This window comes from Triticum aestivum, chromosome 5A (assembly GCF_018294505.1).
Source record: "Triticum aestivum cultivar Chinese Spring chromosome 5A, IWGSC CS RefSeq v2.1, whole genome shotgun sequence".
NCBI lineage: Eukaryota > Viridiplantae > Streptophyta > Magnoliopsida > Poales > Poaceae > Triticum > Triticum aestivum.
Window position 1 is genome coordinate 667,184,031 of NC_057806.1, and position 13,209 is coordinate 667,197,239.

The following is a 13,209-nucleotide window of genomic DNA, read 5'->3' on the forward strand; positions in this document are numbered from 1 at the left end:
ATGAGAACATGCATGCAATAAGTTTCTTTTATATTCTTCTCCCCTATCCCCTTGATATCTTCTGAAATAAAAGTTTCTTTTATATTCTATTTAGACAAATGTTTTCATACCAATGATATATTTTAAACAAGACTTGTAGAAAACTTATCTATGTACCATGAGTTTTTGTGCTCATCAAATTGATCTATAGAAAACTTGATGAAACTTGGTACATAGTTTTTCTTACAGTTTCGTAAGGTCTCGCCATGTTTCAGATTCGAATTTTAAAACTTGTCAAAATATATTCGACGGTGATCTTATTTTCAAGTTCCCTTCAAAAGGAACACAAATAAGCAAATGTATCGTAAATCAAACTAATGGTTCACAAGATAAAATAAATTTAAATTTTAGAATCATACTCTCATATAAAAATAAGGCATGAGTGAGTGTAGTACTGTTGGTATTTACTTCGGGGGTGAGAGGAGAGATATTGCAGGTTACTATAGTAAAAAGTTGTCTGCACGTGGAGAAAAAGTGACAGGTTGACAGGGTCATAAATTATGGTTTACTAAACAGTACAATGAGAACATGCATGCATGGATCCGAATCTTAAAGAGAGTGAGTGGCTGATAGATGCAAGGTATATATCATGCATGGGAGAATGTCTTTTCTCCACCATGGTTGGATTATTCTCCCACTTTCTTGTTCTCTGGATTTCAGTATTTTCTTCTGCAGTGAGAATTCCCGCCATCATCCCATAGCAAGGTTGAATGGAAATTTAAAAGAAAAAAAACAGTGTTATTTGATGGGCCCAGCCTTCTTTCCATTAGTGTATGGATCAAATGCAAGGTCCAGTAAGCAAGCTCAGCTGAGAAGTGTGGCCCACAGAACAGTCGTGAGAGCTGAGAGGTCAGGCGAGCTCTCACCACTCACCTCCGTCTCCGGCCATGGCGACCATCTCGGCAGCTCTCTCCGTCTCCCTCCTCCCGCCCGCTGCCCGCCGCGCCGTCTCCACCGCCACTTCCTCCTCCCCGCCGCGCGTCAAGGTATAGACACACCCACCAGCCGCACTTTCGAGCGCCCTCGCCGCGTCCTCTGATTCCGTGGTCCACGCAGAGAGCCGCGCGGTTCAGGTGCTGCGCCGAGCCTCCTTCCCCGCAGCAGCAGGAGACCCCCGCGCCGCTGCCCTCCCCGCCGGAATTGCCTTCGTCCCTGTGGGGCGTCTCCACGAGCGCCTGGACCGCGGGCGTCGCGGGGCTGGGGCTCCTGGAGACCGGCTACCTCAGCTACCTCAAGCTCACGGGCTCCGAGGCCTTCTGCCCCGTCTCCGGGGGAGGCTGCGGCGACGTGCTCGACAGCGACTACTCCGTCGTCTTCGGTAGTTTCCTCGCCCACAGCCCCACTGCTCATGGGATTGAGGGCTAGTTCTGAAAATTGTACTGCTTTCATTATGCTTGCATTGTCAGTATGTAGGTAGGATTGTATGTTGATAACTTAGCGACATTCGAGATCCGGTGCCCATTATATTTCAAATGTTGCGCATGGTTGCAGATTCAGAATTTATACAACTATGTATGAATTTCCCTTTTATCATTCTGCCGTGGTGTGTGTGCTAAGATACACTTTCACATAATACAGTGCTATGGATGCTCATAGGTAACAATTGGTATGTCTTAATTCTGTAGGGATCCCTCTTTCATTAGTTGGTATGGTGACATATGGTGTGGTGACTGCACTTTCTCTGCAAGAAAACGGAGAGGAGTTACTCCCTGGACTTGATGACTTGGATATCCGCCTAACCTTGCTTCTGCTTGCTACTTCACTGGCGACTGCGAGCGCTTATTTTCTTTTCATCCTGAACACCAAATTTGTCGGGACGTCTTGCTTATACTGCCTATCATCAGCATTTATCTCCTTCACATTATTTTTCATCAGACTAAAGGTGTGTGCTTTTCTTAAACATATCAGTGTGTTCCTCTTCTTCATTTAGACCTTTTGATAATCAAGTAGCCCATCCAACTAACCTTGTGCTCCACGGAATTGTTGCAGGACATTGGCTTGGCACGTATCCAGAAGTTTGTTGGTCTTCAGTTAGCTGTAGCTGTCATTGTTGCTCTTGCTTTAACAAACTCATATAGTTCAGCTACTACTCAGTTAAAGGGGTGAGACTTCCTCTCACATTGGTTATAAACGTTGAATGATGGGATTGCCTCAGCAGAAATACAAATTATAAGGCGTCTTTTTTTGCCATTTACTTGAAGTTTCATCGAACGTGCAGCAAAACGTTACATTTTACTCTCTATTATGGTTGTATGTTTCATATCCCATAGTGATTTTCTCTTCCGGACAACCATTTTACTTTTCCTTTTTTACTTAGGAACCAGCCATTTTGATTTGAGGTCAATGTGAATTTTAGTCTACATAGTTCGTTTCCTTTAAGATCATCACAAGTGACTAATAGACTTTCCTTTTTCCTTCATTTTATGCAGCACAGGTGATTTCGTATTAGAACCATACAAAACAGAGGTAACATCAGAATCAACCCCTTTTGCTATTTCACTGGCAAGACATCTACATTCTATAGGTGCTAAGATGTATGGAGCATTCTGGTGTACTCACTGCAATGACCAAAAACAAGTACGAGTTCTTTCATCTTCCTTGAATCAACAGCTTTTAATAGTTACTACCACAGGACCTGATTGTTGCTGTGCTAGATCTCCAAAAATGAAGTAGAGCAAAATCAATCAAGACCTACTTTATAATTCTTAGCATATATGGTCATGCAGTTGTTTGGTCGTGAAGCTATGGAAATTCTGGATTATGTGGAATGCTTCCCTAATGGAGCCGGTAAGGGGAAGAAAATGGCCAACGAATGTGTAGCCACTGGTCTGGAAGGTTTTCCAACATGGGTCATCAACGGGAAGGTACTCCCCATAACTTGGATGTTTCCATTAAAGTTCAAGTTCATGATGACACCCATTCAGCGTTTTATGTTGAGGCACGATTTAAGTTCTCGGTGCACATGTGCATTTCTGCCAGTATTGGGCACACACTGAATCTGCAGCTTATCCTCGGATGACATCCTCTGTTTTACTTCGCAGTTGCACGCATCTAGCTTTAGTTTTCCACATATGATGTTGTCGGTCACTACACTACGTCATGGCTTGCCCATGCTTCCTAAGATGATGAAAGCACTATGCTTCCTATGTGTTCACGAACTGACTATGTACCTTCCTTCCACTCAGCTCCTGAGCGGCGACCAGGAACTCTCAGTCCTCGCAGAAGAATCCGGTTTTGTTTCCGAGAGCCCCGAGCAATCCTGAGGCCATGGACCTCGACGAGCAGAAGCACCCCACTGATTCGAAGTGCGGAAATCGAGAGCTCTCTAGAGGCAAGAACCTGAAGCTTGTGGTAGTTAACAGCAATGCCACAAAAATCTCGGCCGAGCTTCAGATGAGGTGCATTCCAATGGTGCATAAGTAGATTATACAACTAAATACAACCACTAACCACTGTAATACTATGTAAAAAACTAAACCTATTTGTCCTCTCATCGAATGGGGCTGAAGGAGAGCATCGAATCCGGGGCAAATTATACTACGACCTTTTTGTAGAGCCTGTAGTTTTTTTTTTTTTTGATAAAAGAAGGGCTTCCCCCTTCCGATTTTCATTAATGAAAACCTAAGCATCCACACTAGACAAGCTACGACAGGAAGCAAACGCGAAAAGAGCTTGTAGTTTGTGCTGTAAAACTTGTAATCCTGGAAAACCACAAGGTTTTCGTAGTAATTCTTTGCACTTGGACATTTGCAGTCCTGGGGAAGTACACTCTGTGTGCCCTCCACCCTTTGAAACGAAGGGTTTCTGCTCTCTGGGAGCATATGGGAATTCCTGAGCTCAGCAACGTCGATAGTTGAGCCATTGATACTTTCTTGGTAAAACTGAATTTCTGCCTGATTTGTGCAGAAAGCCAGAAACGCAAGGAAATGGTCTAATTCTTGCAGCAACTGAGGCAAAAGCCGTCTCCCTTCCCCAAAACATATGGATATGCGAATTCACTCGTGTCTCTGGGAAAAATATGTGAGCGTGTAAAGCGTGCATACTCATGTTTCTGGCAAAAGGAGAAATAAAGACTTAATGATCTTTATTTATAGCTCAAGAAATTCGACATATGCACTCCGGGGTTGCGGAAGATGTAGAGAGAGGGAGGGAGGGAGCATGGCACACTTGGGGGTTTCAGAAAAAGAAAACTGAACGGAGAAAACTATAGGATTTATTAGAAAAGTTTTGAAGGATTGTGAAAAGCATGGCACAAATGCACTGTGGCGCTTTATTCAGCAGAAACCTTTATTTTTCTTGCTTTATTAAGGTTATTTTCTGCAGAAGAGACATACACAGCTGGTGCTGCCCTCCGACCTCCAGCACGTTTTTTGTTTGACACGGGTGCCGATGACTTGCTGAAAGAATCGAGAAGAGGTGTCTAGAGGGGGGGAGGGGGTTGAATAGACTTTAATCAAGAAAAGTTGCAGTTTTTAATTCTTTAGGTTCATATGGAGTATTAGCACAAGTTTAAACATTCACAATACATATCAAGCAAGCATGCAAGCATACAAAGAGTATATGAGCAGCGGAATGTAAAACAATTGCATATGAAGGTAAAGGGAGGAGTTTGAGGGAGCAAACACAATGTTGACACGGAGATTTTTGGCGTGGTTCCGATAGGTGGTGCTATTGTACATCCACGTTGATGGAGACTTCAACCCACGAAGGGTAACGATTGCGCGAGTCCACGGAGGGCTTCACCAGCGAAGGGTCCACGAAGAAGCAACCTTGTCTATCCCACCATGGCCGTCACCCATGAAGGACTTGCCTCACTAGGGTAGATCTTCACGAAGTAGGCGATCTCCTTGCCCTTACAAACTCCTTGGTTCAACTCCACAATCTTGTCGAAGACTCCCAAGTGACACCTAGCCAATCTAGGAGACACCACTCTCCAAGAAGTAACAAATGGTGTGTTGATGATGAACTCCTTGCTCTTGTGCTTCAAATGATAGTCTCCCCAACACTCAACTCTCTCTCATAGGATTGGATTTGGTAGAAAGAAGATTTGAGTGGAAAGCAACTTGGGGAAGGCTAGAGATCAAGATTTATGTGGTTGGAATGAAATATCTTGACCTCAGCACAAGTGTAGGTGGTTCTCTCTCAGAAAATATGTATTGGAAGTGTAGGCATGTTCTGATGGCTCTCTCCTCGAATGAAGAGTGGGTGGAGGGGTATTTATAGCCTCCACACAAAATCTAACCCTTACACACAAATCACCAAACTCAGTGGGACCGAATCATGAAACTCGGTCAGACCGATTTAGTTCAAAATGTGAACGCTGGGATTCTCGGTGGGACCGACATGTCAACTCGGTGGGACCGATTTTGTTAGGGTTAGGGCATAAAGTAATCTCGGTGAGACCGATTTTGGTAATGGACTAACAGAGAGTTGGTCAGGTAAACTCGGTGGGACCGATTCGCTCATCTCGGTTGGACCGAAGTGTTACGAAAGGGAAACAGAGAGTTTACATTGCAATCTCGGTGGGACCGATCGCTCATCTCGGTTTGACCGAAACGTTACGAAGGGAAACAGAGAGATTACAATCCCATCTCGGTGAGACCGAGATCCCTATCGGTGAGACCGAAAATACTAGGGTTTCTGGCAGTGGCTATGTTAACTGAACTCGGTGGTGCCGGATAGAAATAATCGGTGGGGCCGAGTTGGATATTTGGTGTGGGACATATGTGGATATGAGAAAGTAGTGGAGGGTTTTGGAGCATATCACTAAGCATTTTGAGCAAGCACCTCATTAAGCAACACCTCATCCCTTCTTAATAGTATTGGCTTTTCCTATAGACTCAATGTGATCTTGGATCACTAAAATAGAAAATGTAGAGTCTTGTGCTTTGAGTTTGAGCCAATCTTTTATCCTTAGCATTTTGAAGGGTCCACTCTCTAATTCATGCCATGCCAACCATTGAGCTTTCCTGAAATATTCATCTTGGAATAGTATTAGCTCAATGAGCTATATGTTGTTAGGAATTACCAAAACCACCCAGGGATAGTTGCATTCTTGCCACCGAGTCGTCCCACTCGGTCACACCGACAGGGTCAGTTTATATATACGGACGGGCCAAAATTTGAAAAAAATTCCGAACCTCCTCGCCCGCGCATAACCTACTCTGCCTCCTCGGGTCTTCGGATCGTCCTCTCATCTCCAGCGACCTACCGTCGCTGGTCTCCGCCGCCGTCAACGGAAATCTTCACCGCCGTTGCCGCCGTAGCAAGTTCGTCGTCGAACTAGGGTACGAACTTGATCATTGTGCTAATCCTTAACTCCGATTCTTAGCACATTGCTTTACCATGATTCTTGCCACGAATGAAATCATCCTGTCCAGCGAAAACATCCCGTAGACTAGTTTTGATTTGAAAATTTAGGGTTAGGTCTCCGCCGAATTCATCTCGGACCGACCGAGTTGTAGAAATCGGTCTCACCGATTTTGGCTTAGGCCAGAGCACACGCGTTTTCGGTCTGACCGAAAATTGCAAATCGGTGTGACTGAGTTCAATTCTCTGTGAAACCCTAGCAGTCTCGGTGCCACCGAACTGTGACTCGGTCTGACCGAGTTCACTAGTTTAGGTTCCAAAAACTGCTTCGATATCACCGAGTTTACAAACCGGTAGATCCGAAATGCTTTTTGTGAAGAACTAAAACTAAGTTTTTGAGTCAATTATTTTTGCAAAACTCATGTACTTTGTGATGCTCATCTACTCTACCTCATCTATAATCCATTCACAGGGTCTGCTGATAGTTTGCCTGCACGATGTCTGACCAAAGTGATAGCCAGAACAAGTCTGAGGAGCAGGTTCAACTGAGTGAGGGCACTAGTCCCTCCAGTTCATCTGATGATGGCAGTAGGAGCACACCAAGTAACTTGCCAAAGGCAGCCACCAGAACAAGAAAGAAGAAGACCTCAGATTCAGAGGATGAGGATTATGCGGCTGTTGAGGAAGAAGTCAGCTCCAAGAAAAAGGTGCTGAAAAAGGAGTACGACTCAGCTGCTACAGTCAAGCCAGGGATGCATAAGAAGGCACCAGCAAAGAGAGTCCCCATGTCTAAGGCCAAAGCATCCACTGCTGAAGCCTCCAAGCCTTCTGAAGAGGCGGTTGGAGAAGGCAGGAAAAGGAAGGAAAGGGTCAAGAAGACCACTGCCAGAGTGCTTGGCAGATCATCAATTATGAGAGACGATGATGAAGAGGATGCTGCACCAACACCCAAAGCTCAAAAGCTCATGGGAGATGCAATCAGATTAGGGGCTGCTCCATCTAAGCCCAAAGCCGCTTCCAAGGCAGCTGCTCCAGCTCAGAAGCCCAAGAGAAGCACTAGAAACATTTCTGCTGAGGAAAAGAATAAGGCCCCAATGCCTGAAGCTGCCGAAGAAGATGGAACTCAAGTGCTAAGGAATCTGAAACCCAAGATCCCTGACCACAATGATGCACATCCAGTTGCAGAAAACATGAAAACCAGGAAGGATGCAGGATTGAGAATATGGAGAGAGTCTGATCCATATGCTATCAGGAGAAGAACTGCCGTGGACTACAGGTTTCACACTAAGGAACATCAGGACTTCTATGAGACAGTGTTGCTTGACAAGAAGCCCATTGTGTGTGACATGAAATGGGTAGACTAGGAGTACATCCAGAAGAACGAAGATCACTATCCTGGAGTGTATAACGGTTTTAAGGCATGTGGAGTTGATGAATTTGTTGCACAAAAGCTCACCAAGTGGAATGATCAGCTGATCATGCAGTTCTACTCCACTGCCCATTTCTATCCAGATGGGAAGATTGTATGTATGTGTGAGGGTACTAGGTACCAATCCACGGTTGATGAGTGAGCCAAGCTTATAAATGCTCCTGAGGAACATGAGGATGACTTGGATGTTTATGCAGAGAAGAAGAAAGACCACAACACTATGGCCAACGTGTACAAGAAGATCCCAGATGCTGCCTTGGATACACACAAGTTCGGACCTGTCCACTACCTGTTGTCTGGTATGCCTACCATAAACTGGATATTAAAGCACACACCACTACCCAAGTCAGGTGATCACAAGATGATCAGAGGACATGCTATAAACATGCTACACATATTTGATGTCCCACAGAAGTTCAAGGTCATGAGCCTGATTGTTGAGACAATCAAGATGACTGCTGTTGATCAGAAGAGGAGTTGTGGGTATGCTCCACACATTTAGGAGCTCATTAACTCAAAGATGGGCACCGGCACATATCTTTTGGACAAGGAACACCTGTCCATCTATCCTGAATTTGAAGACAACACTGTGGTGATGGATGAAAATGAACCATCTTCAGCTCAAGCACATGAGAAGAGAGAGAAGGCAAAGGCAGAGAAAGCTGCAAAATGCCAACTGTTGAAGAGGCATCTCAAGTGTTCTTGAAATACAAACAAGATCAACTTGGATATCCGATCCAATCCACCCTGAGGATTGAGAAGGGCTTGGCCACCCTGACTAAGAACCAAGAGAGTTTGGAGAGGATCGTTGAGCAGAAGTTCTATGATCTGGATGTCAAGGTAACTGAGATCCAAACTGTAGTTGAGCAGCTACAGGAGGAAGCAGAGGAGAGGAAGGGAAAGTCTACTACTAATGCTTTCAAGCGAGTGCCACGAGGTCCAAGGTCTGCTGCAGTGCCTGTGACAGATACTCGAGCTTCAGTGTCAACACCAGCAGCCATGGCTCTAGTGCCACCTCTAGCACCCACTCCATCAGCTCCAACTACTTCATCGGAAGCCTTCGTCCTTGGAGTTCTCTCTACACCACCTCCTGAAGATCAAGCCTGAGAGTCGTTTAGCACTATGCATTTTTGAACTTTTTGGTAACTTGTTGTCAAAGGGGAAGAAAAATGTATAGATCATAGGCTTCGAGAGAGAGTGTTGTTTTTTATCTCTCTTGCTATTTTGGTTACTTCTTTATTGAGTGCTTGTGTGAGATACTTTATGTCCTTGTGAGATACTTGTTGATCATGTGTTTGATCATATGCTACCCTTAATGTTTGGTTGAATGATGCTATCTTTTATATCTCTTATATGATCATTCACTTGCTTGGTGATGAGTGCATGCTTTTAATCTCTATCATTTTGAGCGCTCCACCAAGATGCATGTGACATGGAAGAGTAACCCATGATCCTAATCGATTGTGCATTTGCATTCAAAAGCAAATTTAAATAATGCACAAATTTAGGGGGAGCTCTTGCTTATCACATACTTCTCAAAGCGACGATGTTTTTCAATCTTATTTATCATTTGTCGAAGCTTTGATCTATATGTTGTCATCAATTACCAAAAAGGGGGAGACTGAAAGTGCAACTATCCCTGGGTGGTTTTGGTAATTCCTAACAACATATAGCTCATTGAGCTAATGCTATTCCAAGATGAATATTTCAGGAAAGCTCAATGGTTGGCATGGCATGGATTAGAAAGTGGACCCTTCAAAATGCTAAGGATAAAAGATTGGCTCAAGCTCAAAGCACAAGACTCTACATTTTCTATTTTAGTGATCCAAGATCACATTGAGTCTATAGGAAAAGCCAATACTATTAAGAAGGGATGAGGTGTTGCTTAATGAGGTGCTTGCTCAAAATGCTTAGTGATATGATCCAAAACCCTCCACTACTTTCTCATATCCACATATGTCCCACACCAAATATACAACTTGGCCCCACCGATTCTTTCTATCCGGCGCCACCGAGTTCAGTTAACATAGCCACTGCCAGAAACCCTAGTCTTTTCGGTCTCACCGATAGGGATCCCGGTCTCACCGAGATGGGATTGTAATCTCTCTGTTTCCCTTCGTAACGTTTTGGTCAAACCGAGATGAGCGATCGGTCCCACCGAGATTGCAATGTAAACTCTCTGTTTCTCTTTCGTAACACTTCGGTCCAACCGAGATGAGCGAATCGGTCCCACCGAGTTTACCTGACCAACTCTCTGTTAGTCCATTACCAAAATCGGTCTCACCGAGTTTGTGTAATCGGTCTCACCGAGATTACGTTATGCCCTAACCCTAATGAAATCGGTCCCACCAAGTTGACATGTCGGTCCCACCGAGAATCCCAGCATTCACATTTTGAACTAAATCGGTCTGACCGGGTTTCATGATTCGGTCCCACCGAGTTTGGTGATTTGTGTGTAAGGGTTAGATTTTGTGTGGAGGCTATAAATACCCCTCCACCCACTCTTCATTCGAGGAGAGAGCCATCAGAACATGCCTACACTTCCAATACATATTTTCTGAGAGAGAACCACCTACACTTGTGTTGAGGTCAAGATATTTCATTCCAACCACATAAATCTTGATCTCTAGCCTTCCCCAAGTTGCTTTCCACTCAAATCTTCTTTCTACCAAATCCAATCCTATGAGAGAGAGAGTTGAGTGTTGGGGAGACTATCATTTGAAGCACAAGAGCAAGGAGTTCATCATCAACACACCATTTGTTACTTCTTGGAGAGTGGTGTCTCCTAGATTGGCTAGGTGTCACTTGGGAGCCTCCGACAAGATTGTGGAGTTGAACCAAGGAGTTTGTAAGGGCAAGGAGATCGCCTACTTTGTGAAGATCTACCCTAGTGAGGCAAGTCCTTCGTGGGCGACGGCCATGGTGGGATAGAGAAGGTTGCTTCTTTGTGGACCCTTCGTGGGTGGAGCCCTCCGTGGACTCGCGCAACCGTTACCCTTCATGGGTTGAAGTCTCCATCAACGTGGATGTACGATAGCACCACCTATTGGAACCACGCCAAAAATCTCCGTGTCAACATTGCGTTTGCTCCCTCAAACTCATCCCTTTACCTTCATATGCAATTGTTTTACATTCTGCTGCTATACTCTTAGAATTTCATGTGTAGGTTGATTACTTGTTTGTGCCAAGTTGCTAAAATCTGCCAAAAACTAAAATTGGGAAAAGGCTAGATTTTTATTTGGTCAAGTAGTCTAATCACCCCCTCTAGACATACTTTCGATCCTACACTTGCGCCTGCGACCAGCACAACGCCTTGCACAAGGCGTCGAAACAGAATGGCATCGTCGAAACCCGGTATCTGCAATCCTCTGCACGCAGACACCACATTATTACATTAAAAGTAAAAGGAAACAACACATTATTGCATTACATGTGTAATTGTACCACATTATTACATTAAAAGAAAAAGTAAACAACACATTATTGCATTACATGTGTAATTGTAAATGTCCACGCATCGGTTAACTATTAGTTTGGTCTCTCATAACCTCACACCGCGAGCAAAGAAGAGAAAAACATGCTAGACCCTAGATGTGGGGGAGGAAGAAACTCGTAAGGGGCATGTTTGGTTCTCTACATGAATTTGGGCCTCCTGCATGTGTGGTTCGGTTGAGTCCGGCTGAGTAAATATAGACAGTAAACCATGTTGTGCGGTGCGTTTGGTTGCCCACAAAGCTCCAGGCTGCATGGGAGCACAACAGACGTACGACGTTTGGTGGCAAGTCTTTGCTCGCCAGGTAAAACTTACTATTGTTTGGCTACGTGTAAGACATACAATGTGGTTACATCTTTTTTGAGCGGTGAGGTTACAAGCACACACAGTCATAGGCACACCACTTTCAACAAGCATACACACAGTCATACACACCACTTTCAACAAGCGTACGCATGGCTACATTAACAAGCATACACATAGCGACACAATCACAGGCATAATAGTGACAAGCAAACATATGCATAACCACACAATTGTAGGCATAATAGCTCAGGACTGACAGACTAACAAACAAATATTACAACTCTTGGATCATGACAAGTTGGGTCATGATGGACGCACTTGACCACCACACCCGCGTCAGAAATGTCGAACACGATGGACTTGAAACTATCCACAGTGAGGACCTATGGCAAAACAAACCCACCCTTGATCCATGGCATGCCTCCCGTTGACATCTCGGAGCTTGACCCTTTAGATGCAGCTGGTGTTCGTCCTCAGAACGATTTCCTGACGGTGCCCATGTGCCAGCGGAAGGCATCATGGATTAGAAGTAAATATAACCCAGGTGCTAAGCACATTGCAGAAGTGGGATGGACTTAGGTCCTCATGAAAGCGGCCGATATTTGTCGGCCTCCCTTGACTCCTCTATGAATTGTTGCCTTGTACTACAACCTTGCCCTTGGAACGGCTGCCCGAAGAATCATTGTCAATGACCAACTTGTCGGAAGGGCAATGCAATGAAGAACATTAGGCTCAACACGCCATTGAACTACAATGTGTAGGATCATGACAATGTGTATGTCATGGGTGATGATCTTCACTGCTTGTTGTCATATAGAAGGATAAAGGTGGTACAAGGATCAGAACTACAATGTGCAGAACCAACCCTCATACCAACGATCACCCTAATACATGGACTGCACATCAGTGAAGATCATTGCTCAAGACAGTCCAAGTTAAATTGTTCTTCCCCCAATTCAGATTGATATACCCCCTAATAGAACTTAGCTTTCCAAAAATATAACCCTACATTGACACACAAACTGAGCCCTATCAACCCCTAAATAGATGTAACACCCACGATGCGGCTATATCTCCCATGTGTCGGGGCACGACTTAGAGGCATAACCGCATGGTAGGCATGTCGCAAGAGGGGTAATATTTACACATCCCATGTACTGAATAAGAATGAGATAAAGAGTTGGCTTACAATCGCCACTTCACACAATACATAAAAATAGCATTACATCATCCAGAATACAATCAAAGTCCGACTACGGAACCAAATAAAGAAAGACAACCCCAAATGCTAGATCCCCGATCATCCTGACTGGGCTCCACTACTGATCAAAAGGAAATGAAACACCACAACAAAAAGGTCTTCATCGAGCTCCCACTTGAGCTCGGTTGCATCACCTGCACTGGTATCATCGGCACCTGCAACTATTTGGAAGTATCTGTGAGTCACGAGGAGTCAGCAATCTCACACCCGCGAGATCAAGACTATTTAAGCTTAAGGTAGGAAAAGGGGGGGTAGTGAGGTGGAGCTGCAGCAAGCACTAGCATATATGGTGGCTAACTTACGCAAATGAGAGCGAGAAGAGGAGCAAAGCATGGTCGAGAAGCTACAAAGATCAAGAAGTGATCCTGAAAC

The 13,209-nt window shown here is 44.6% G+C and overlaps 1 protein-coding gene across 1 annotated transcript; it reads left to right on the plus strand.

Annotated features, from left to right (window-relative positions):
* Positions 1-805: 805 nt before the first annotated feature.
* On the plus strand, positions 806-3,579 carry LOC123108305 (thiol-disulfide oxidoreductase LTO1). The gene is made up of 7 exons (XM_044530128.1): positions 806-1,025; positions 1,096-1,357; positions 1,665-1,921; positions 2,029-2,141; positions 2,469-2,616; positions 2,766-2,903; positions 3,225-3,579. The coding sequence occupies exons 1-7, from the start codon at positions 927-929 to the stop codon at positions 3,300-3,302; spliced, it is 1,095 nt and encodes a 364-aa protein (XP_044386063.1). The 5' UTR covers positions 806-926; the 3' UTR covers positions 3,303-3,579.
* Positions 3,580-13,209: the final 9,630 nt, after the last annotated feature.